Source organism: Coregonus clupeaformis, chromosome 14 (assembly GCF_020615455.1).
Source record: "Coregonus clupeaformis isolate EN_2021a chromosome 14, ASM2061545v1, whole genome shotgun sequence".
In the NCBI taxonomy this organism is placed as follows: domain Eukaryota; kingdom Metazoa; phylum Chordata; class Actinopteri; order Salmoniformes; family Salmonidae; genus Coregonus; species Coregonus clupeaformis.
In genome coordinates this window covers 45,825,586-45,851,568 of record NC_059205.1, presented here as the reverse complement: position 1 = coordinate 45,851,568, position 25,983 = coordinate 45,825,586, and the positions used below count along the sequence as shown (strand labels likewise).

Below are 25,983 nucleotides of genomic sequence, written 5' to 3'. Positions count from 1 at the left end.
ATTGACTAGCCTGACTGACGCGCAGACCGACATGGTACACAGCGAGCGAGAGTGCTGTGCAGCCAGAGTCTGTCCCTTTAGTCAGGCAAGTCATTGACAGGATTAGAAAGGGTTTTAAATTCTCCACAAGATGGGGCTATGATCACACAGTCACCAAGTAACCATATTTAGTCCCTTGTTAGTGACCATTCCAGAACCACCGGAGCCATTTAAAAAAATGCCTGACAGAAGACTTTGATTAAACTTTTATTTTTCAAGATTACAGCTAAATATATAAGTACTTTTTACTATTAATAAATGTCTCATGACATTTGGCTTTCACACAAACATATGTCTAAAAATTGATAATGTTCATATACCAACATTGTTACACACATAACAAATGTAACATGACACATGGTTGAAATAAAATGATTAGCTTACATTGTAATCTCTTCAATGTCAAAGGAAAACGTCTTACTTTAACCAATTAACAGCTCAGTCGTTCAAATATAAAGGGTAGGTTGAGAGGACAAATACTGTATATGCAAACTATTTTATAATTTTCCAACAAAACAGAAGATATTTTATCCTAACCTTCCGATCCTATGCCTAGCACCTCTGTAAAGTGTCATTGTGAATGCATGTGCATTTTTACTTCATTGATTTTCCTATTGGCAATAGAGTAAACCATCATCTGGCTACTGTAGACTTAGCTAACTTCACAAAACTAGTCCAGTACACACAGGTAATGATCCTTTACATGACACTGTTTCCTGAGCTTCTCTACCTGCTCAGCCTTTTCTAATGTGTATTGTGCATGTGTGCGCATGAGGTAATCTTCAGGCCAAAAAAAAGAGGACGTATTCCACTGAACGTTACAAGAGTGAAATAGCTACCAAATGTAGCAACACTTACATGTCAATGTAATGAGCTAACACCGTATGTTTATGCTACGAAAACACAATGTTACATATCACCATTAACTTTTTTTTATGGTAATACATGAATTATTTGATTACCAATATAGCCTACACTTATCCTAAGTCTGCCGAAGTAAACTAGTACGTAGGCTTTTCTTCATACACTAAAATGAATTATAAACAAGAATAAAACATGTAAAAAGAGAAAAAAAAACTACAGATAAACATGATAGGCACTATCAATCTCCTTTGAGTCAGAGGCTGTTAATCTGTTCTTTCTTCACTCTTCTCTACTCCTCCTTCTTGATGCGTCCTTTGAAAGCATCCATAAAATTGAACGCTCCCAGGTACATCCCCAGCAGAACCCCGAGCTTGACGGGCAAAATACTGTGGTGATAAAAACAACAGTCAAGCTACATATTAGCAACGATCACTGCAATGCACAATTTATAGCCTATTAGGAGAACAACAAACATTGTCTGGAATAGAAAGTGAGTCCAAATGACTTAATTGGAACTTCATTAGAACAAACTACATTAAGTCATCTATTCTGTTAGTTAGGCTAGTAATCTATTATGTTAGTTAGGCTAACTGGTAATCACAGTAGGACTAAATTAAACCCCTTAATTAAAGAAGAAAACACTGATGAATATCCAATAAATTATTCAGGGTATAATCGACGCGGTTTGAATGTCTTCCGGTCCAGTAACAAAACTTATTTCAAAGGGCATAATAACCTCATAATTGCACTACTTAAGATGTTAATAAGAGAAGCCATTTCATGCCTTAACCATTTAGTCTAATTGGTGGCGAGTGATTACGTCTACTTTATTAGTCATGGCTGTATTGTGTTGTATTCGACATGAAACCAACGACTCATTCTGAAAGGCCTCAAGGAACTAAAGTAGCAATGGAAATAATTATAGATAATTATAGTCAACTGCAGTCCTAATCAGGTGTAGGTCTGAATACATCTGTGTTGTCTCCAGCTAAATGTAGTCTTGCAGCCCACTCAACCAGGTGCTTCTATAACAGCAACTGCTAATTGGCATCCGTAATTCGCATAAATGCATAAGTAAAGCATTAGCAACAGCCCAAAGGCCGGCAGATGGCAATTTTGAGTCGTTTCCATCTTACCGTCCAAACGTATTGTATGCAGCTGGCAATAGACTTGTATCCTCCTGGATCATGTTCCTACCTAAAACATTCTCCATTCAGGCTGCTGCAAAGGCATCAATTTCCTCCTTAACTAGATTTAATGGCGAGAAGGCCGGAAAAATTGGGAATATATGCATACTTTCTTTATGAAACACCATTTTCCACCACCATGCTAAAGTGGCTAATGCCTAGGAATGCTAATCCCGGGTGTTGCATATCGCGTTCAGCCAATCAGGTTGCAGCAGTGTGGTTTACCCCTGGCTGAACTCAGGGTGCAACAGGAAGTAGCATTAGCCACTAGCTTGGTGGTGGAAAATGGTGTTTCAAAGAAAGTACTCCTATTTTCCCAATTTATTTCTTCCTTCTCGCCATTAAATCTAGTTACGGAGGAAATCGACGCCTTTGCAGCCTGAATGGAAAATGTTTTATGTACGAACCGGTCCACGGGAATACGAGTGTATTGCTAGCTGCATACAATGCGTTTGGACGGTAAAATGGAACCATCAATACCAGATCAATATCGCCATCTGCCGGCCTTTGGGCTAGCTTGGTAAGTGTTTACCGGTACTTGCAAGCCTTATGGAGATACAAAGGCTGCGTTTACACAGGCAGCCCAAGTCTGATCTTTTTTTCCACTAATTGGTCCTTTGACCAATCACATCAGTTCTTTTCACATAATATATTATTCAGAGCTGATCTGATTGGGCAAAAGACCAATTAGTGAAAAAAATATCAGAATTGGGCTTACTGTGTAAACACAGCCAAAGACAAGGTGTTGTGATGTGACATTGGCTGGACATTACTTAGACATGTGTGGATGGATTTAACACTTTACAGACTGGCTGGCACACTAGAATAACCAGAATATATTTGAATAGCACAGATTCACTTGGGTGATTTCAAATCCAGGCCTTCAGGTCTGCAGTGTTCATCGTTCCCCTCTTGAAGTACAAACTGTATCTTCGTTGGTGCATGCCCTAGTACAGTATATGACATTCACTATTCAATCCGTATCGTGGAAGTTCAGCTTTACAGCATGATTGAAATTTAAAGGGAAATATTCCCGCGTTACTGGAGACTGCATTCACGATAAACGCTGCATATGGTGGCTCAATCGGAAATTACCTTAACATTTTATCGCGGAATCTGTAACGCTTCAGTGATAGACCGAATAGAGCCCCTAGTGTGATATTATTCAGATGTACACCTGCAAATACCTGCCATGGGCATATTGTACTTGTACGTGTATGACTGACATCCTCAAATAAAAAGCTAATTGATTACCTTTTGACAGCCTTGCAAAAGAAATAGAAAACGTGATATCAAATATTTCCCATACATTTTTTACTGATATGATCTCCATGCAATATGCCCTGGGGTGTACCCGGGCGGCCCTGCCATTACAACAGAAACTGTTTCCCCATCACTAGGGGCATGTTCAGGAGGGTACAACGTTACAAAAAGTTCTGATAGACATGTATGGTGTAGATAAGAAAATATGATTGTCTGTCGTACAATGAGAATCATACCAGCTATGTATCAGGTTGTTTCCCCTCACTAAATACACCCCTGTAACGACTATTAGCGCTGACTAGGTTTGCACTGGGTATGAGTGAGGGTTTGCTGAATTATTGTAGACTAACAGATGACTCATCCCGTCTTACAAAAACACACATTTTTATTATAATTCTTGAAGTATTCACATAACCCGATGGGATTTACAATCATGGCCATATAAAAAGTTGTGAAGATACTCACACCCAACCACAACCAAGTGCAGTGCATTTCTACATACTGTAACAGGTTGATGCACAATGCCTTATTTTATTTATTTACAATGGTACTAGGCCCAAGTGGAACAGCTTTGACAGATTTTCATAATGCAGAAGTCAAAAACAAACAAACAAACTCCTTCACTCTCACTAGTTCCCTAAAATATATATCTGTATGCAAATGTTTGCAAATTCATCAATGCACAATCCTTCTACAGGGCTTTGGGTGACGTCTTTGTTTCACAAATAAATAAGTGGCAGAATGTACCTTCAGTACTAGTGATAATGCACTAACACTATGCAGATTGAATTCCCTGATACCTCCAATGCCCACCTGGTGAAAATTGAATGCTGACAATTTACCTCAAGCTGTTGGAAAATGTAAGTGTTATGCTAACAGAAATCACCTCGGAGCCCTCTCTTAACAGTGTGAAATGCAGAATTAACCGTTAAACTTAAAATCTACATTTTGCTATCGGTAGCCACTGACACTGATGCACATGCCCAATGGCTTCGTATGGAACAGAAAACACAATTCACAGCCTGAGGGTGTGTGAGTGTGTTGACAATGGGCATGGATTAAATGTGGGTCAAACAGAGTGCAAGGGGCTCAAGTGAAGATCAGTACAGCTTTAGGCTTGTTGTCTCACAGTGCTCTGGGTTCTCGAAGGCACCCAGGTACTTCCCCAGGAGAGCTGCCTGCTTCCACCTCAAGGAGCTATAAGGACACGGTGAAGGGGGGAGGTCAGCAACTATATAAACACTCAAGTCACTCTTTGTGCATTAACCATCTAAGATTAATAAACATCCATTGTGGATCAGAAGTGACATTTTCAACCAGAACCTGTGATCATTAATATGTGCCCCCAAATAACAACCAGTGTGTCAATTTAAGATACCGCATATACATGAATGTATGTTAGTGAGAAAATATAACATTTGTGTAAAACACGTTTCTTTGAACTATAACTGAACTGACAGCCTGCCTGATGTAGTGAAGTAACACGCTTCATAAGTGCGCACAGTTTAGCCTGGCAATGCATTCGTCCATAGACAAAATACTAAAGCTCTGTTGCTTGGCAACCCAGCTCAAATACTTGGGTCCACATACACCAACAGTATAAAAATGCTTTGACTTAAAGCTTGGGGTGGTTTGGTTTCACTACAACTGCTAGTCACTAAACCAGATGTTTAAATGTTTGTCTGTCTATCCTTCCTCGTCAATTACTACAGTATTTACTACAGTAAATAATTCACCATCCTGTCTGAGACTTGAAGGCTCAGGAACAGTAAAAACAAGCCGCAAAAGTGACATCTAGGGAAGATCTGGACTATGCCAATTGAAAGACTTGAAGCTAAACTACTTCTGGCAGGGAGGCAGGCTAGAGAACTAGACCGAGGGCACCCTACCTGGGCATTTACTAGTGGAGGAAACACAGTTTGTGACCAGGGGTATGACAATACTGTGCATTTTGAGCATGTAACCATTTCTGAGTATTGGAATTGCGTGACTGACCGTGTTATTGTGCGTGTTTGTGCAGCAGATCTCTGAGTGATTGAGGCAGTGCGACCAATAGCTAAACCCAGCATGCTATCCCCATCATGAAGTGTAAAGTGAAGAAAATGAAGGGACTCACTTCTTCAGGCCCATGATAAGATACATGCTCTTTGGGAGCAGAAGGTAGACCTGGTTAGTTAAAATGGCTTCAATGATCTTCTTCGCTACGTAGTCTGGATCCAGGATGGGCAACAAGAGAGGCCACCTGTGGGGGGGAAACCATTTATTTACCTACTAGCACAACTGTAGCCAGTCCATAGTATGTAATGTTTCTTCTTGTGTACAGTACACACTTCTATGTTTGTTGTTGATAGTGATAATGATACTTTATACAACGGGTGGGTCAAATCCTGGATGCTGATTGGCTAAAACCACATTCCAGCCGGTGTCTATTCCACAAGTTACCACTGGTTAAAGCTATGACGTTCAAATGCCTATTTACTCTGTTCCATCTCACTTCGCAATCCACTGTTTTATCAGCCCAGCCAGGCAATTTATAAACTTGATCTCCACTATAAAAAGCATCTAGACATTATCTCCCATTTCTTTTAGACTAGCATTGATTTTCAACAGCGGAGATTTGTATAAACCTTGCTGTCCGTCTCTCCGACATTTGCAACATTGTTTCAATATTAAAATCTCCAGCTGTCCCATAGTAATGAACATGTCGGGAGTCAGGATGAGACAGACAGGCATCTTTTCTCAGCCAGTCATGAATCAGCTGGCATAATTTATATGGATATATACAAAGAAATGTCAATAGAAACAACTACAACGAAATGCAGCTAGTTTGCTGTCTTTCCAGCTTCAATTTGAAGTGATTGTGTTAGCTGTGTTGTTGGGTAGCTCCTCTGAACAACTGTGTCCTGACGAGAGTGCATATTTTCTATGCCAGGTGAAATTGCGCATCATTAGCTCATTGTTATAGATCTATCCAAATAAATGTCACTAGAAAACAGTTTAAACAAACACAAATGCAGCTACTTTGCTGTTATACTGGCTGCACTTAAATTAGCCGTAATTAGCAAGCTAGCAAGCAAGAAGAACGTTGCCAGCCAGTATGGCAATGGAACATTTAGAACGAACGACTGGGTCGCGTCCATAGATACAGAACAAAAAGACTGAACGACTGGGTCGCGTCTCTGGCAACCGAACCGTTAGAACGAACGACCAGCCGGCTTGGGTAGGAACCCTATATTTGTGTCGGGACTATATCTTGTGGACGGATAAAATAGTATGAATAAATTAATCAAATTAAAGTTTTTAATGAAAATATGTCAATCTTTATTTGAATATGTTGGTAACTCATTGTATAAAAGTAATAATGCCCTCGAAGCCAGTGTTTGGAGGATATATTAGCACGGTTTACCGGCCCTCGACGAACACCCCTGCCAATATATCCTCCAAACACCAGCTTCTCTGGCATTATCACTTAAGTGTACCATAGGGCTAGCAATGTTGACTAGCAACGTTGAGTATCAGTCCACATACTTGACCTAGGTGCGTGACCTTTTATACATAGTGTGTTGTGACAATAGGCATTAGTAACACACAGCTCAGAGAGGAAGTCTCCCAGCCACTTTCCTAAGTCCTCCCACAACACAATCATCTATTTTGCCCTGTCAATGGTGAGACAAGGCCCTCAATTTCATGCTTCAAAAGAACCCAACTCAATTTCAAAGGTCTCTCGTCGAGTTTCATAAAAACAGAACTGGCCCTGGCATTTAAAGGGATTGTATTTGTCTACATGGATGCATACCCTTTCAGCAGGATTCAATCTGAGAAACTTTTAATGAGAAATTCTATTAAATATATGCAAGGAGGATAATAAACCTTTATAAAAGCATTAAGAATAACATGACAATATTAAAGTCAGAAATTAAATCCTGTATAACACCTCTTATGGCAGATAACTTACTTAGTATTGCAGCCATCGAACATGCCAGTATTGATGAAGTATGGACACACTATGGTAGTCTTGACTCCATCCTTCCCCGTAGCCAGCAGCTCCAGAGCCACAGACTCAGCAAAGCCAATAGCAGCAAACTTACTGGCACAGTAATCTATCAGGAGAGAGAAACATGAATTGGCAAACAGTACTAGAGCAGGTTAAACAATGGTCTCTACAGCAAGATAATGTTTGTCTAAACTAAATTGTGAAATTGCATTGGCAATGCCAACGTCAATTAAATGTTGAAATGGACTGTCCTTGAACCATTTTCAGCCCCATCTACCCCAGTCTGTCTATGGACCCAACTACAGTACATTAACAAGTTAAACCTCTACCCCATTCAAGGTCGACTGATAACATCTGTATCGATCAGCTCCACAGTAGGACTCTGATTGCATGATGTACTGCCCAGAGTTTACAGAATAGACAAAGGCAATGTTCTGCACAATGGCCACAGGGTGTGTAGCATTGTTGGGAAAAGGACCCGTAAGTAAGCATTTCACTGTGCAGGCTTTTGTTCTTGCCCTGCACCAACACCTGATTAAGCCAGTCATCAAACATTGAATAGCCTTCAGGTGTCTTGGTGCTGGACCGGAACAAAAGCCTGCACATCCTGTCGCTCTCCAGGTCCAGTATTGAGGAACATTGGTGTAAGTCATGCACACATGCATACTGGGTGATTTACCTGCTAGCCCATTGACACCAATCAGACCAGCTGAACTGGCAATGCTGACCAGGTGACCGTGGTTGTTGGCAGTCATCGCTGGGAGGAAGGCTTTATATGTCTAGAGAGAAATTAGCGGGAGAACTTAAGAACAGTACACAGATCTGTGTTCATTTGATGGTTATGGGTGGAATTGCCGCTACAAGGGACATAGGCCTACAATGGAGGTTAGAGCCATCACATTTTTATAAACGTATTGGCTGATTTAGGATAATGCTTTCACATTTAAATTCCTGCACTGATAAAGACAGCAAGTGAGAGAAACCAGACAAGACAGTAACAGATGTGAGCTAGTCATCTCATTAGCTCACCCAAAAGTGTGCCATGGTGTTAACTTCAATGGTTTTCTCAATGAGGGAGTCTGGTGCATCCATGAACTTCTTGCCCGTGACGATGCCTGCGTTGTTTATGAGAATGCTTACATCCCCCACCTCTCGCTTGACCTAAACATAGACGTGTTAACTTTTATCACACTCTTTACTTCAAAACACACGTTGACTCAACACACATGACATCTTTTTGTTTCCTACATCCTGGTAAGGATTATATAACATTGTTGCTGTGTAATTATGGACATGGGTAACAGGTTGAAGATGGGGGGGTTGTATTTAAAGAGCGACTTAACTCGATGTGTTTTTCTGTTGCTCATTAACAAAAACGAGATTTCAGTTTTGGGGGTGTGGTTCGATGTGGGTGTGTTATCGTACCCTGGCAGTTAGTGTTGTTTGTCACTCGAGACTCCGTAGCAACAACATAGCCAATAGCATACCACTTCCTCAAAATAAATCAGAATTAATCTAAGATAAATCAAGAAATCTGTCATTCATTGACATTTTTGTCAAGGACGTTTTAGTCACACAATTGGGGTTTGGTGCAGTATTTCTCGAGTTCAAAAATGTGCATGAAAACTAGTAGTGCACTGCAGACTAGTCTGCTGCTGCACAGGACAGCAAGCTTTCAAACTATCGTAAATAAAGCACAAGCTAAACGCCGTTTATCAGTGCCCGAAATCACTAGCTAGCTAAATTCAGTGTTTGTCAATGAAGCTAGCTAGTAGTAGCTTGCAGGCACATTGAGCAGGGAAGCCACGTTAACTAAAATCAGCTTATCAACCAGCTTATCAAGTCACTGGCGAGTGCGTGTGTGCTAAGGTGCTGTTATGTTTTTACAACTTCCTCACTATCTATTACCAGAGAGTGCGTCTGTCTGGCACAATTTCATAGCAAATCATGTTACAAAACAGGTCGCGGCAGGACACAAGATGCTCACAAATGGATTTAGAATCTTGACAAGTGGCAGTTGGGATGTACAGTAAGTGCGCATCGTCTCAATTCTCATTTTGCCTAAAACAGTGGCAGACTCAGTGCTCGACTTGGGCAGGAGGGCATAGAACTGTGTACCGGCACCTCACATTTTCTACTGCTTGAGTTCCTGCACCTCTTATAGAATATTAGCGAAAAAGTATAGTGGATTTCCTGCAACTAAATATAAAACATTACCGGCACCCAAACTGAGTAGGCTACCGGCTCCTATTTCAGTCCAAGTCAAGCACTGGACAGACTCAAGTGAACACTATCAAATACATCAGCAAGTGGCCACTCTATAAAGGGCTTAGGGGCCAAGTGTTCTTTCAACATAACATTGGCAACATGTTATCTTATGTAAACAAGTCCGGGGCGCTGCGTAATATGTCTCACAGTCTGTGTTCTGCCGTACGATTGGATAGAGAGCAATCAGCACATGCATGACAATTCTCCCTAGGCATTACCATCCCGTGTTAGTGGGCATGATCGAAACCAAAACCCAACCCTGTGTAAGTCATGATGAACTCTGTTACACAAATCTCACAAAACTCAGTTTTGGAATATACTGACTTTATGACCAAAATGACCAAACTTCCTTCCTAATGGACACAGAGACAAAAATGGCATCCACGAGTTCATCTGACTCTGGGGAAGTAGAAAAAGGGCTTCATTGCCAAAATCCCGAAGTATCCCTTTAAAAGGTTGTCAGTGTTGCTGATAAGGTTGACAATTACCTTCTAAAATGTATTTGTGTGGCTACAATATCTTTAGTGCACAACATTTTCTGGTTTGCAGAGAAATGCATTGAAAGAGAGAAATGACACTTCTACCGAGACCTAATCGATTTAACTTCTAATGCATGGATGTGATCGATGTACTCTCGCTGTTCTCAAAATAACAAATGGCAAGCGCATGCAGCTACTCATCCCACTTGCTTCAGTGTGCATGTTCACTACACGACAGAAACGAGTGCGTAGAGCTCTTGCACTAAATGATGGCAGGTTAAACTAAGGATTCTGTGCCTTTTTCCGCTGGGGGAGGAATGTAGATAGTTTATTACGCATGTATGAGCCATACATTGACAAGTCGAGTCCAAAATGGGAGGTTTTAAAAAATAACAAGGTCGTTTTCAACCCTCCGGAATCTCTCTTTATTATCACAGGAGACCATAAGGCTTGGTGAGAATTACCCACCAAGGGCTAGTGTCAGTGCAGGCTTTTTCCAACAAAGCAGCAACACTAATTCAGCCAAGTATAGTCTTGATTGAAGACTAGTTTATAAGAATCAGGTTGCTTACCTGATCAGCCACTCTGTAGACTTCGGCCTTGTCACTGCAGTCACACAGGTAGTAGTGGACCCTAGTCGCCCCTTTCTCCTTCACTAGCCTTGTAGTCTCCTTCATGCCCTCCTGGTTGATGTCCCACAAGACCAGAGAGACGCCCAGTGGGGCAAACTTCTCAGCCATGAGCCGGCCAATGCCGCTGCCCGCCCCAGTGATGAGGACGATTTCACCGGTGACATTTTTCTTCTTGAGTGGGATGAACAGTTGGACAAACGCCTCCATGTTGTAATAGATCGACATTACGATCACTTGAAGGGTTTCCAGGAGGAAATTCATTTTGCTGATCCCTGGAAAGACAGTTGTCACAATTAAAAGTTAATTAGTTTTTGTTTGTTTGCCAACTTCCGTTTGATTTGGTTTAATTGTTTTATGCAGTCTTATTTGTTTGTCTATTGAATAGATTATTGCAGAGGAGCGTTTTATAGCCTACCAGAAACTTTGCAGTTTAGTGTTCTGCTTTTGTAGTTGGCAAATGTATTTCTGTAGCCTATAGAATCAACATTCTTTGATCTAAAAAGGATAACTTTCAACTGATAATATAATGCATGAAATGCAACTAGGCTATTCATTTAAATAAAAAACGACAAATGCAAAACACACCATTTTCATTTGGTGATGTAAACAAACATGTGTGCACTGAATTCGGGCTGGGCGATGTGGCCAAAATATCATATCACTGTATAAAAAGTTCTAAATTTGCTTTATGAGTAGTGCGTGAATCTAGGGTGCAAAACATACATTCTAAGTGATTTCAAAGGGTCTTTCTCCATTCTGATTGTTTTATACTGTTCAATTAAACTTAAACCCAAAATCATTTTTTCATACATTTCTGCATTTCCTGCACTCATTTGAGATAATTTCCACACTGCGACGTAGGGCTGCACGATATGGGCAAACAATCTATGCCTTATTATTTTTAACCAAATGTTGCAATTACGATTTGACTTGCGATTTAGAGCAAAACACTTGGGTGAACTGTTGGAATCATGGAAATTGAATGATTATTCAGATTCTATTGTTAGAATATAATGGTGGACACTTTGAATACAGTGTTGTTTGACATGACAACGAATGAAAATGCCACGGGGAGGATTGTGACGGGTAGGAACCAAAGTGTTTCCTAGGGGACCGTATAATCTTTGGCTACATTGAATGTTCTCTCTTAGTTACTTCATGTAGCTAACATATTCTTACTTCGCATATTCCTCTGATTTAGAAGACACTGTTGCACAAACAACATGCTGATTTAGGTCTACACACCATCACTGGTATTATCAGGCTGTATAGATAATTACGTTTGCTCTGACTCAGTACATTTATTAGCTAGCTAGCGATTAGCGGCTAACAAGATTTAGGGGCAACTTGCTAAGAAAAGACAAACTAGCTGTTGGCAGATGTAAGAAACAAACTAATAGTGTAATTATAGAACGCTAGTGGATTTATATTAAGAAGCAAAGTGAAAACAGCGTCGTTGTCATCAACATTGTTGCATGCGCTGCATTGACCATGTAGACTGAACGCAGGAGTCTTGTGGTCGAGGAACAACAAATGTGCTCCTTGAGTGACAGGGGCTAGGTCTGTGTGGAAAGCGGCATGGAGAGAGAGAATATGACATTTGAAATGTTCTTTATTCTTTTGAAACTTCTAAGTGTAATGTTTACGGTTAATATTTGTTTATTTCACTTTTGTTTACTATCTACTTCACTTGCTTTGGTTATGTTAACACACGTTTCCCATGCCAATAAAGCCCTTAAATTGAAATTGAATTGAGAGAGAGCGGACTGAAGTAGCAAAGTAAACTATAAAAATGGACGTTACACATGCCGTATCACATTTAACAAACCAAACATTCAAATACCGTTATAGAGGGTAAAGTAAAAACCCAAACCGGTCCGTGCATCAATACCAGTATACCGCCCAGCCCTACACTGAATGATAGGACAGAGCGAATACAAAGTAGCAAAATATAAAAATGTCAGTGTTTCAAAATGTATCCAGATTTTACCGACGCAAGCGTAGGCCTGAGGTTTCCATTAAATTGGCGACATTTAAATGTGAATGTTCTAAAATCCACATTAAAAACAATATGCCAGAGGGGTGTTTCCATTCAACTGTGCGTGATGACGTGATGCACATAAAAATAACTTTTGCGATTAAATTGCCATGTACCGAATAACATTTTTAAAAAGTTAAATGGGTTTCCATCACATTTTCAACTCCACTGATGGTTTCGTCTGTAAAAATGTGTTATATAGCGAATGTACCAACTGGTCTTGGCACGTGCGTTTTAGCCAATAGCGCACAAATACAATACAGGTATAGCCTGCATCAGGGATGGGCAACAGGCGGCCCGCGGCCTCCCTTTTGTAGGCATGCAGATAATAAAAAAATAAAATAATAAATAGGAAATCAGTCGCGTCTCAACTAGGGCTGTGGCGGTCACAATTTCATCAGCCGGTGATTGTCAAGCAAGTAACTGACAGTCTCACGGTAATTTACCGTTAATTAACAAACATATTTAGCATCTCCTGGCTTCCACACACAGCCTACAAGCCACTGATGCAGACCTTTGGAACATCTACAAAAAGTATAATAAACCCATGTAATATAGCCTACACCTTCACAATAAAATAAAAAAATGTATGCACTCACTAACTGTAAGTCGCTCTGGATAAGAGCGTCTGCTAAATGACTAAAATGTACAAATGTAAATTATTTATTTCAGACAGGTCTAAAGGAGCATGATATGAAGAAAATGTAGTCTATTTCAGAAGAACAGAATAGCATACTCTGAGTTTTCCTTATCTTAGGTCCTTGTCTGCCTATGCCAAATGGCTGTGGGCTACACTAGTTCATTTAGCAGACAAGATTTGCTTAGAATTCCGTGGCATTATTTTATAGTATGAAGAATACAATTGAACAAAGCTGAATAAAATAGAAAGGATATTTTCTCCAAATGATTTGAGGGAGTGCGCACATGCGGCTATTCTGTGTTGAGCAGTTAACAAAGAAATAGGTATTCCTATATGCTTAATTTAGAGTTATTAATGTAACTTTAGTTGTTCTACAAACGTTGGGCTATATGTTTTGATTTTTTAAAACATTGTAAGGCTGCATCATGTGACTCTAATGATGATTTCGTGGGCTATACTCAGCCTTGTCTCAGGGTAGTAGGTTGGTGGTCTGTTGATATCCCTCTGGTGGTCTGTGTTTTGGCAAAGTGGGTGGGGTTATATAAAATAAATAAATTGGTCATTTAGCAGACACTCTTATCCAGAGCGACTTACAGGAGCAATTAGGGTTAAGTGCCTTGCTCAAAGGCACATCAGATTTTTCACCTAGTCGGCTCGGGTATTAGAACCAGCGACCTTTCGGTTACTGGTACAACGCTCTTAACCACTAAGCTACCTGCCTGGTTGGCGCTGTCCGGGGGTATCGTCGGACAGGGCCACAGTGTCTCCCGACCTCCCTTCTCTCAGCCTCCAGTATCTATGCTGCAATAGTCTATGTGCCGGGGGGCTAGGGTCAGTCTGTTAAATTTGGTGTTATTCTCCTGTCTTATCCGGTGCCCTGTGTGAATTTAAGTACGTTCCCTCTAATTTCTCTCCCTCTCCCTCCCCTCCCAGAAGACCTGAGCCTTAGGACCATGCCTCAGGACTACCTGGCCTGATGACTCCTTGCAGTCCCCAGTCCACCTGTTCGTGCTGCTGCTCCAGTTTCAACTCTTCTGCCTGCGGCTATGGAACCCTGACCTGTTCACCGGACGTGCTACCTTGTCCCAGACCTGCCGTTTTCAACTCTCTACTGTACCTGCTATTTCAACCTCTAAAAGCCAAGTGACATTTACTCCTGATGTACTGACCTGTTGCAACCTCTACAACCACCGTCATTATTATTTGACCCTGCTGGTCATCTATGAACGTTTGAACATCTTGGAGAAAAATCTGGCCTTAAATGGCCATGTACTGTTATAATCTCCACCCGGAACAGCCACCCCTTAGAGCCTGGTTCCTCTAAGTTTCTTCCTAGGTTTCTGCCTTTCTAGGGAGTTTTTCCTAGCCACCATGCTTCTACATTTGCATTGTTGCTGTTTGGGGTTTTAGGCTGGGTTTCTGTATAGGCACTTTGACATCTGCTGATGTAAAAAGGGCTTTATAAATACATTTGATTGATTGATTTGAAAAAAGTAGCTTGAAAGGCATGAGCTCTGCTTTGTTTTTTTTGCGCAGGCTGTACACACTTCATAAGTATCTCATTCACAATTTGACAAGCGCTTGATAATGCCTCGAATTTCATGGCGGCATCCCCCTTTGTGTGGCCATAATGCACCCCAAAAAAATCCATGCCTTTTGCGGCTAGTGGCCCTTAGCCCGGAGTGCTGCGTGCTCCGAAGCGCCACTCACTCATGTGATCAGATCTTTCTCACAGGCTACAAGTGAAGACAGACACATCGGGACACAACTGCGCGCGTCCTTGTCCAATTCCGAGGTGCATATTGAAGATAATTGGAAGAACTGTCCACATTTACTTTGTCAGCCAACAAGATGAGTAGGCCTAATGAACAGCAAAAGCACTAGCCTATGTCAATCTACTATCCCCCATAGTACAAAAGTCGACCTATTCTGTGCGAGAAATAAATATTCCAAACATAGTCTGGGACAGCGGTGGGATGCGATAGATCCCAAATTAATACAACCACTAGCATCAAAAAACCTTTTTCTACGCAATGTGGCTGACCCAACAGATCAGAACGTTTAGCTTAAAATGTTGATAAGCTATTAGGCTATTTCTTCACATTATAAGCGCAGCAATTCGCACATGGCAGTAGGCTATAAGTGCAAATGTTCCATTAGCGGGAAAACACCATTATCAAAAGTGACCGCAAATGCAATTATGCATGTAACGCTTTTATTATAAAAAGGTGCATTTTTATGGTGAAAATGTACTTCCCCAAACTTGAAACTCATGCACCGCTTATGTATGCCAGTTAGGCTCTACACCCCTTGTAAAGCGGATGAATGTGCCTAATTTTAAGAAGTTATTTGCCCACTTTAGTTGTGATACAAACCTTATCAAAACATATAGGCCTATGGGCTAGGCTACATGAGGTGTGCGACTATGATTCGAAAAAGTCGCAAAAAAAGGCATTGTTTCTTATGCTGGGCATCATTCACAAGTGATAATATATAATTCACAAGTGATAGGCTAATATTGTCACCCATCAGACTATTCTTGATTTAATCTTGTCTTTACATACGGTGGGGGAAAAAAGTATTTAGTCAGCCACCAATTGTGCAAGTTCTTTCATCATAGGTACATGTCAACTATGACAGACAAATTGAGAAAAAAAAATCCAGAAAGTCACATTGTAGGATTTTTTATGAATTTATTTGCAAATTATGGTGGGAAATAAGTATTTGGTCACCTACAAACAAGCAAGATTTCTGGCTCTCACAGACCTGTAACTTCTTCTTTAAGAGGCTCCTCTGTCCTCCACTCGTTACCTGTATTAATGGCACCTGTTTGAACTTGTTATCAGTATAAAAGACACCTGTCCACAACCTCAAACAGTCACACTCCAAACTCCACTATGGCCAAGACCAAAGAGCTGTCAAAGGACACCAGAAACAAAATTGTAGACCTGTACCAGGCTGGGAAGACTGAATCTGCAATAGGTAAGCAGCTTGGTTTGAAGAAATCAACTGTGGGAGCAATTATTAGGAAATGGAAGACATACAAGACCACAGATAATCTCCCTCGATCTGGGGCTCCACGCAAGATCTCACCCCATGGGGTCAAAATGATCACAAGAACGGTGAGCAAAAATCCCAGAACCACACGGGGGGACCTAGTGAATGACCTGCAGAGAGCTGGGACCAAAGTAACAAAGCCTACCATCAGTAACACACTACGCCGCCAGGGACTCAAATCCTGCAGTGCCAGACGTGTCCCCCTGCTTAAGCCAGTACATGTCCAGGCCCGTCTGAAGTTTGCTAGAGTGCATTTGGATGATCCAGAAGAGGATTGGGAGAATGTCATATGGTCAGATGAAACCAAAATATTACTTTTTGGTAAAAACTCAACTCGTCGTGTTTGGAGGACAAAGAATGCTGAGTTGCATCCAAAGAACACCATACCTACTGTGAAGCATGGGGGTGGAAACATCATGCTTTGGGGCTGTTTTTCTGCAAAGGGACCAGGACGACTGATCCGTGTAAAGGAAAGAATGAATGGGGCCATGTATCGTGAGAATTTGAGTGAAAACCTCCTTCCATCAGCAAGGGCATTGAAGATGAAACGTGGCTGGGTCTTTCAGCATGACAATGATCCCAAACACACCGCCCGGGCAACGAAGGAGTGGCTTCGTGAGAAGCATTTCAAGGTCCTGGAGTGGCCTAGCCAGTCTCCAGATCTCAACCCCATAGAAAATCTTTGGAGGGAGTTGAAAGTCTGTGTTGCCCAGCGACAGCCCCAAAACATCACTGCTCTAGAGGAGATCTGCATGGAGGAATGGGCCAAAATACCAGCAACAGTGTGTGAAAACCTTGTGAAGACTTACAGAAAACATTTGACCTGTGTCATTGCCAACAAAGGGTATATAACAAAGCATTGAGAAACTTTTGTTATTGACCAAATACTTATTTTCCACCATAATTTGCAAATAAATTCATTAAAAATCCTACAATGTGATTTTCTGGAATTGTTTTTCTCATTTTGTCTGTCATAGTTGACGTGTAACTATTATGAAAATTACAGGCCTCTCATCTTTTTAAGTGGGAGAACTTACACAATTGGTGGCTAACTAAATACTTTTTTCCCCCACTGTATACTAAATAATATGTCTGAAATTTGTTTTGATTTAGAATGGACCATTATCATGCACCCGTCTCGAAAATGGGGCAGCGGGAAAAAATAAATGTCATCTATGCACTTAAATAGTGAATGGAGGATGCTTTTCCCGTGGTTCATTTTCATGCCAGCCAGGTAGGCTATACTCCTGTTGTAAAGATAAGCAATGTGCTTAATATTAGGAAAGTTGAGAAATAAATATAGTAGGCCTAGCCTATAGAAAGCTGATGGGATCCTCCTCTTTTTAGTAGAGGCCATCACTCTGTTTTCTCGGCAATTGCATAGCCTATTGAAAAGTTGCACAACATGAGCTCATGGGCTCTCATGAAGTGTTTTATTAGATTTTCGATAACATTTGCACTGATGTCAGAGTGATTAGAGGGACAACAGAGTGCTGAGTAGTTAGCAAGTTTGGTAGGCTACTAATGACCATCAGCAGCATCAGAGCTTGGAGAAGCCTAATTACCGTGACTAAATGGTCACGTGTAATTTGACTGCCTTCATGACTCATGACCGCCAGTGTGGCGGTAATACGGTCACCGCAACAGCCCTAGTCTCAACTTATGTTGAGAGTTACAATAGTAGAATAGTACAATAGACAAGGTGCAATTTTAAAATGTGGCTGTGCATCAACAGTTATCACTGACAGTCACTCAATTACAGTGCCTTGAGAGGATTCACACCCCTTGACTTTTTCCACAATTTGTTGTGTTACAGCCAAAATGTAAAATGGATTAAAAATGTGTCACTTAACTACACACAATACCCCATGTCAAAGTGGAATTTTGTTTTTCGAAATTTTTACAAATTAATACAAAATTAAAAAGCTGAAATGTCTTGAGTCAGCAAGTACTCAACCCCTTTGTTATGGCAAGCTTAAATATATTCAGGAGTAAAAATGTGCTTAACAAGTTACATAATTAGTTAAATGGACTCACTCTGTGCAATAATAGTCGCTTTGGATAAAAGCATCTGCTAAATGGCATTATTATTATTAATAGTGTTTAACATGATTTCTGAATGACTACCTCATCTCTGTACCCCACACATACAGATAATTGTACGGTCCCTCAGTCGAGCAGTGAACCGCTTGACCACACGCCACCATACCCGAAGTCTGCGGTTGTGAGGCCGGTTGGACGTACTGCCAAATTCTCTAAAATGACGTTGGAGGCGGCTTATGATAAAAAAATGAACATTCAATTCTCTGGCAACTGTTCTGGTGGACATTCCTACAGTAAGCATGCCAATTGCACGCTCCTTCAAAACTTGAGACATCTGTGGCATTGTGTTATGACTAAACTGGACATTTTAGAATGGCAAGGTGCACCTGTGTCATGATCATGCTGTTTAATCAGCTTCTTGATATGCCACACCTGTCAGGTGGATGGATTATCTTGGCGAAGGAGAAATGCTCACTAACAGGGATGTAAACAAATTTGTGCACAACATTTGAGAGAAATAAGCTTTTTGTGCATATGCTCATGAAACCAACACTTTAAATGTTGCGTTTATATTTTTGTTCAGTGTAGTTACTCCACAATCCTAACCTAATTGACAGAGTGAAATGGAAGCCTGTACAGAATACAAATATTCCAAAACATGCATCCTGTTTGCAACAAGGCACTAGCAAGTAATATTGCAAAATATTTGGCAAAGCAATTCACTTTGTCCTAAATACAAAGTTATGTTTTGGGCAAATCCAATACAACATTACTGAGTACCACTCTCCATATGTTCAAGCATAGTGGTGGCTGCATCATGTTATGGGCATGCTTGTAATCGTTAAGTTCTGGGGAGTTTATCAGAAGAAAAAAATTAACAGAATGGAGCTAAGCACAGGCAAAATCCTAGAGGAAAACCTGGTTCAGTCTGCTTTTCCACCAGACACAGGGAGATGAATTCACCTTTCAGCAGGACAATAACCTAAAACACAAGATCAAATCTGCACTGGAGTTGCTTACCAAGAAGACAGTAAATGTTCCTGAGTAGCCTAGTTACAGTTGACTTAAATCGACAGGAAAAATCTATGGCAAGACCTGAAAATGGTTGTCTAGCAATGATCAACAACCAATTTGACAGAGCTTGGAGAATTTTGAAATGAATCATGTGCAAATGTTGCACAATCCAGGTGTTTAAAGCTCTAAGAGATTTACCCAGTAAGACTCACAGCTGTAATCGCTGCCAAAGGTGCTTCTACAAAGTATTGACTCAAGGGTGTGAATCCTTATGTAAATGAGATATCTGCATTTCATTTTCAATGAATTTGCTAAAATGTCTAAACACGTTTTAACTTTGTCATTATGGGGTATTGTGTGTAGATGGGTGAGACTTTTTATTTAATACATTTTTAATTCAGGCTGTAACAAAATGTGGGAGTAAGTCAAGGGGTATGAATACTTTCTGAAGGCACTGTAGCCTATGTCACCTAACATTGATTAGATTGGTAAATTAGTCTAGCCAGTTATCATTGTCAATCATGGTGTGAACATTTAAACGAAGTTGGGGTCCCCCCCCTCTCAAAATAAAAATCACAGCGCAGTTATCACAAAACATTATTTTCCATGTTATAGCCAATTTTCTAGTTAGGCTATAAAGGCCTGGAGAAAATTGTGTAATTTCAGCGATATGAAGATGCAGAAAATGCAGATAGTAAACAGCATAGTGGGTCAATTTCCACAACAACTAAGAGTGTTGAAGTTCGAGGCTCAACTTCTCCTCTGTTTTGGTGCCCTGGCTACCATGCTGTGAACAGCGAAGCCATGCACATGCGCAGATACTGTGTGTGACTATGTGAGAGCGAAGTGTTGCATCTCGCTCATCTCAATATCCTAGCCTATTCATTAATGATAGGCCCTGCTTTACTGAAGTTGCGAGACATTGCAAGCCAAGAAATTGTGAGATGCAGCATTCCATTGCGAAATACAGCTTTTGATTACCGATAGATAGGCCTAGTGCACGGTTCTGACTGCCTGCCTGGTGGCCAACCTGCCTACACTGTGTCCCTCCCCTCTCCCTCTCTATTAAAGATGTGAGTGCTTGTGTTCTCAGAAGTACGGCCAAATATAACTAACCCAAGCTATTTTTTACAACTTTGGCAAAGGGCAAAATCTGCAAAACGTATTCCACTCTGTTCGTAACAGATTGTAGTTTTGGGAAAATAAAACTGTATTGAGATCAAATGTTTCATAGATGAGAACATTAGCATAATCTTGGCCAAAATCCATCTTGCTCCATCTTCTCCCACTGCCGGCCACTGGGTAGTGAGTGGAAACGCCAACTGGATGCTTCACACTTATACATTGTTCTAGCTGTGGTACGGCAACTAATCAGTCTCCACCGTTCCAAAAATACTGAATCTTAGGAGTCGATTCCTATCGGAATCTTGACACCGGGAGTTGACGTGCAAGGAGTCGAAGAATCAATTATTTTGGAGTAGACTCTCCACCACTATGTCATCATCGTCTGTGTTGCCATGATCGTTGTTTTCCCGCCAAATTGGGCTACTTTGAAAACGATGTCGCGGGTGAAAATGTATTGGTCGCGCATGGCGGGTTTTTGGGCTACTTCTAAATTGCACCACGGCCACCATGGCATTTTTTATTTTTTATATATATATATATATATATATATATACACACACACACAGTACCAGTTGAAAGTTTGGACACACCTACTCATTCAAGGGTTTTTCTTTTTACTATTTTCTACATTGTTTTATAATAGTGAAGACATCAAAACTATGAAATAACACTTTTTTGGTTACTACATGATTCCATATGTGTTAAATCAAAATATATTTTATATTTGTGATAGATTAATTTGTATTTTAAGAATAATGACTAAAGGATTTCACCCCAAATATAGTATAAATGTGTGAACGGTGTTAGAGTTATAATGTAGTGGCAACCCACTAACAGAGGGGGGCGGGACTAAACATTCCAGGGTGAAGGGGACTGAGAAAACGGGTTAAAAAAGCCTCCTAAAGGTGGGCGGAGCAAAGTGCCTTGTGTGTCAAGGGGTATAAAGCTGTATGTATGTTTTTTGGCGCCAGAGCTCTCCATGATTAAAAATACAGATCATTCTTGCTGGTTGTGGACCTTGAATCATTTATGATTATAACCAGAGCCTTACAACCCCTGGTAATGATTCAAGCTTAGGTTGAATTAGAGATAGAAATTCTCATGACAATTTGATTCTTCAAATAGCCACCCTTTGCCTTGATGACAGCTTTGCACACTCTTGGCATTCTCTCAACCAGCTTCACCTGGAATGCTTTTCCAACAGTCTTGAAGGAGTTCCCACATACGCTTAGCACATGGTGGCTGCTTTTAATAATAATAATAATAATAATAATATGCCATCCGACTCATCCCAAACCATCTCAATTGGGTTGAGGTCGAGTGATTGTGGAGGCCAGGTCTTCTGATGCAGCACTCCATCACTCTCCTTGGTAAAATAGCCCTTACACAGCCTGGAGGTATGTTGGGTCATTGTCCTATTGAAAAACAAATGATAGTCCCACTAAGCCCAAACCAGATGGGGTGCCGTATCGCTACAGAATGCTGTGGTAGCCATACTGGTTAAGTGTGCCTTGAATTCTAAATAAATCACAGACAGTGTCACCAGCAAAGCACCCCCACACCAGAACACCTCCTCCATGCTTTACGGTGGGAAATACAATGTGGAGATCATCCGTTCACCCACACAACGCATCTCACAAAGACACAGCGGGTGGAACCAAAAATCTCCAATTTGGACTCCAGACCAAAGGACACATTTCCACCGGTCTAATATCCATTGCTCGTGTTTCTTGGCCCAAGCAGGTCTCTTCTTCTTATTGGTGTCCTTTAGTAGTAGTTTCTTTGCAGCAACTCGACCATGAAGGCCTGATTCACACAGTCCCCTCTGAACAGTTGATGTTGAGATGTGTCTGTGACTCGAACTCTGTGAATCATTTATTTGGGCTGCAATTTCAGGCTGGTAACTCTAATGAACTTATCCTCTGCAGCAGAGGTAACTCTGGGTCTTCCATTCCTGTGGCGGTCCTCATGAGAGGCAGTTTCATCATAGCGCTTGATGGTTTTTGCAACTGCACTTGAAGAAACTTTCAAAGTTCTTCAAATGTTCCATATTGACTGACCTTCATGTCTTAAAGTAATGAAGGACTGTTGTTTCTCTTTGCTTAATTGAGCTGTTCTTGCCATAATATGGATAATATGCTCAAACGCATTAAGGAAAGAAATTCCACAAATTAACTTAAGAAGGCACACCTGTCAATTGAAATGCATTCCAGGTGACTACCTCATGAAGCTGGTTGAGAGAATGTCAAGAGTGTGCAAAGCCGTCATCAAGGCAAAGGGCGGCTATTTGAAGAATCTCAAATATTTTGATTTGTTTAACACTTTTTTGGTTACTACATGATTCCATGTGTTATTTCATTCTGTATGTCTTCACTATAATTCTACAATGTAAAAAATAGTAAAAAATAAAGAAAAACCCTTGAATGAGTAGGTGTGTCCAAACTTGACTGTTAGTGTATATATATATTTTTTTTTCACTGTGACCTGCTGCTGCTGACTATCAGGCAGTGAGCAGGTTGTTACTGAGTGAGTGAGTGAGTGAGTGAGTGAGTGAGTGAGTGAGTGAGTGAGTGAGTGAGTGAGTGAGTGGTGGAGGGCCGGAGGGGTGTGTGTGTGTGTTGAGAGCACTGGTTGAGAGAGCGCTGCTGCAGAGACAGCTGAGTCACAGAGCCAGAGCAGCATGTGCGCATGTCGTGACAACTTTTTACCAGTTGGAGGTAGGCTATTTAGATTGGTCATTATGGAGACACCCTTTTTCCATAAAACATATTAACGCGCTAGAACGGATATAATGGCAACAAAGCATTGGAAAGGACTTTAGATAAATTCTGTAAGAGGTGGTTTAAAGTAAACTGCATTAAAATGTCTACCTTTCTTATGGCTAACCATATCAAGCGAAGTGTTTACTGATGCTCAGTTCTGGGGTCTGGAGCGCTGGGCGAATGGAAATTTGAAATGGAAGTTATGGAACTCCCTCGGGTGCTTGTGTTATTGGGGAAAAAGTCCACAATTAAAATTACATTGAATGTGGAGAATGATAGGTACATTTGCATCTGTTGGTCATCAAGTAGGCTATTAATTTCCACGCCATTGCAGGCTACTGTAGCTTACCATTTGCTAAAATAAATATATTCAAATGACGATATCATTGCAAATCAATTTGTGCCACCTGTGTAGCCTACCTGGAGCTGGCAAACTGATTTAATAAATAGCCTATAATTCAGTTTGTTGTTGTAGCCTTATGCAATTATTAATGGCCATGTTTATTCATTAAATTGGAAGTTATCAACTGTGATCATGGTCACAGCTCTATCGCAAATGTATCATTTTCCACATTTAAAATGTCAGTTCCATTGTGGACTTTTACCTTAAATTAGATGTTGGCCTATCAGGGGCTATAGGCTACCGGCATCTAGCTCAGCAAACCATGGCAGAGTTGAATTGCAATTATAAACCCAGATTTTAGTCAGTATCCTATGCCTATTGAAATAACTCATTCTCGCAAATAGGCCATTTATAACAGTTTGTAGTCTTAACATCTGGCACATAACAGCACAATTGCCAGAAGATTGCCTAACATTCGTTTTTTGAATTTCGTCCAAGTGTTTCTTGCACAGAGATTTTGAAATCCTCTTTTCAACTTTCATCACGCAAACTCTCCTGTCGGATTTTGTCTGTAGTTATGCACATCCGCAAACAGGATTTATTTACAATGATAAACTGGGTGGTTTGAGCCCTGAATGCTGATTGGTTGAAAGCCATGGTATATTGGACATGTACCACAGGAATGACAAAAACATACTTTTTAATGTTCTAATTATGTTGGTAACCAGTTTATAATAGCAATAAGGCACCTCAGGGGTTTGTGGTATTGGCCATATACCACACCTCATCAGGCCTTATTGCGTAATCATAGCAGTCAAAACAAGTTAAATCGACATCCACTGATGGAAAATTATCTGGAGAGTTTAATATGATGGTTAAATATATCAAAGATTGTCTATTATATTGACAAGATAGTCAATTGAAATAGATGTCCTCAAAGATGGAAGGCAGGCGAGACCATTCTAGACAATGTGAGGGCAGATGTGTGTGAACAACAGGCCATATAGCTAGAGAGATATATAGATGACTCATCTTTGTAGCTGTGCCATTATAGCGTCTGTGACAGCCTCAATAGTGCTGCCCATGCTGTCACAGACGCTATAATGTCTGTATCTATCTATCTATCTATCTATCTATCTATCTATATGGCCTGTTTTTCACACACATGTCTGCCTTCACATTGTCTAGAATGGTCCAACCTGTTCTCGCCTGCCTTCCATCTTTGAGGACATGTATTTCAATTGACTATCTTGTCAATATAATAGACAATCTTTGATATATTTAACCATCATACCAATCAGCCAATGAAGAAAAGTGACAACTTTTTAAAATGGAGATAGCCTCAATAGTGCTGCCCATGTTATCTCCATTTTAAAAAGTAGTCACTTTTCTTCATTGGCTGATTGGTCCCAACTCATAGGAGTCCCCACCCAGTTGACTACTATAAAATGGTGGAATCCCTCAATGGCAATGTCCATGCTAATGACTCCTCCATCTCTGTATGACAACAGGCACAATTTATAGAAAGTTGTATTTCCACAGTTGCCGAAATGCCACGTGCGTCCACTTATATCTGGGAATTCGTAACAACCTAACCATTACAAACCGTATATTCGATCAAATAAGCCTCACATAGCAAATGACCAATTAAAGTTTTTGTTGACCAAAAGCAACACTGACCTCCATACAAACATTCCTCACTTCGTGGGCTTATTTTCGTGGACAGATTTTAGTTTTCGAGTAAAAACCTCTCGCTTCGACTCTTCCTCTCACAATATCAATATTTGTGCATAAAGGCGTTTCCACCGTAATTTCTCGCATAATACATTTTACCACCACAACAGATCCCACCCTGTCTAGCGTATTTTGTTTTGTCAACATTTGTCAAGTTTACCGACAAATTTGTTGTTTCCATCAGGCATGTTCTTTACTCGCATAAAGGTTGGATGGAAATCTGGTTAATAATCAGCTTCAACCTCAGATATTTTGTAACAACTATCGCTTCCTTTCAACACTGAACATTCGGGTCTTTTAACGACCTTTGCACTCGGTAATTAAAGCAAAAAAAGGCATGCACTGAAATAGGATTTTGTCCGTTATGTTAAAATATGTCTTCAGTGACATTACCTTCAGCGTAGTTTAGCGGTTGGCTTTTCCTGTCGTCAAGTGCCTGAATAGTGAAGCCTACTTTCCTAGATTTGAGCTGGAGCCTGGCGATGTAATGTCACATGACAC

The 25,983-nt window shown here is 40.6% G+C and overlaps 1 protein-coding gene across 2 annotated transcripts; it reads right to left on the bottom strand.

The window, feature by feature from the left end:
* Positions 1-233: 233 nt before the first annotated feature.
* sdr16c5a (short chain dehydrogenase/reductase family 16C, member 5a) lies at positions 234-25,983 on the bottom strand. Of its 2 annotated transcripts, none has more exons than XM_041895911.1 (7): positions 25,876-25,983; positions 10,667-10,998; positions 8,377-8,508; positions 8,027-8,126; positions 7,309-7,453; positions 5,470-5,595; positions 234-1,289 (listed from the first exon to the last, which is right to left on the bottom strand). In XM_041895911.1, exons 2-7 carry the CDS (start codon positions 10,985-10,987, stop codon positions 1,193-1,195), a joined length of 921 nt encoding a protein of 306 aa, XP_041751845.1. In that variant the 5' UTR covers positions 10,988-10,998; positions 25,876-25,983; the 3' UTR covers positions 234-1,192. The 2 variants fall into 2 exon arrangements, with proteins under 2 accessions (XP_041751845.1, XP_041751846.1); XM_041895912.1 differs by lacking the exon at positions 234-1,289 and adding an exon at positions 3,719-4,550.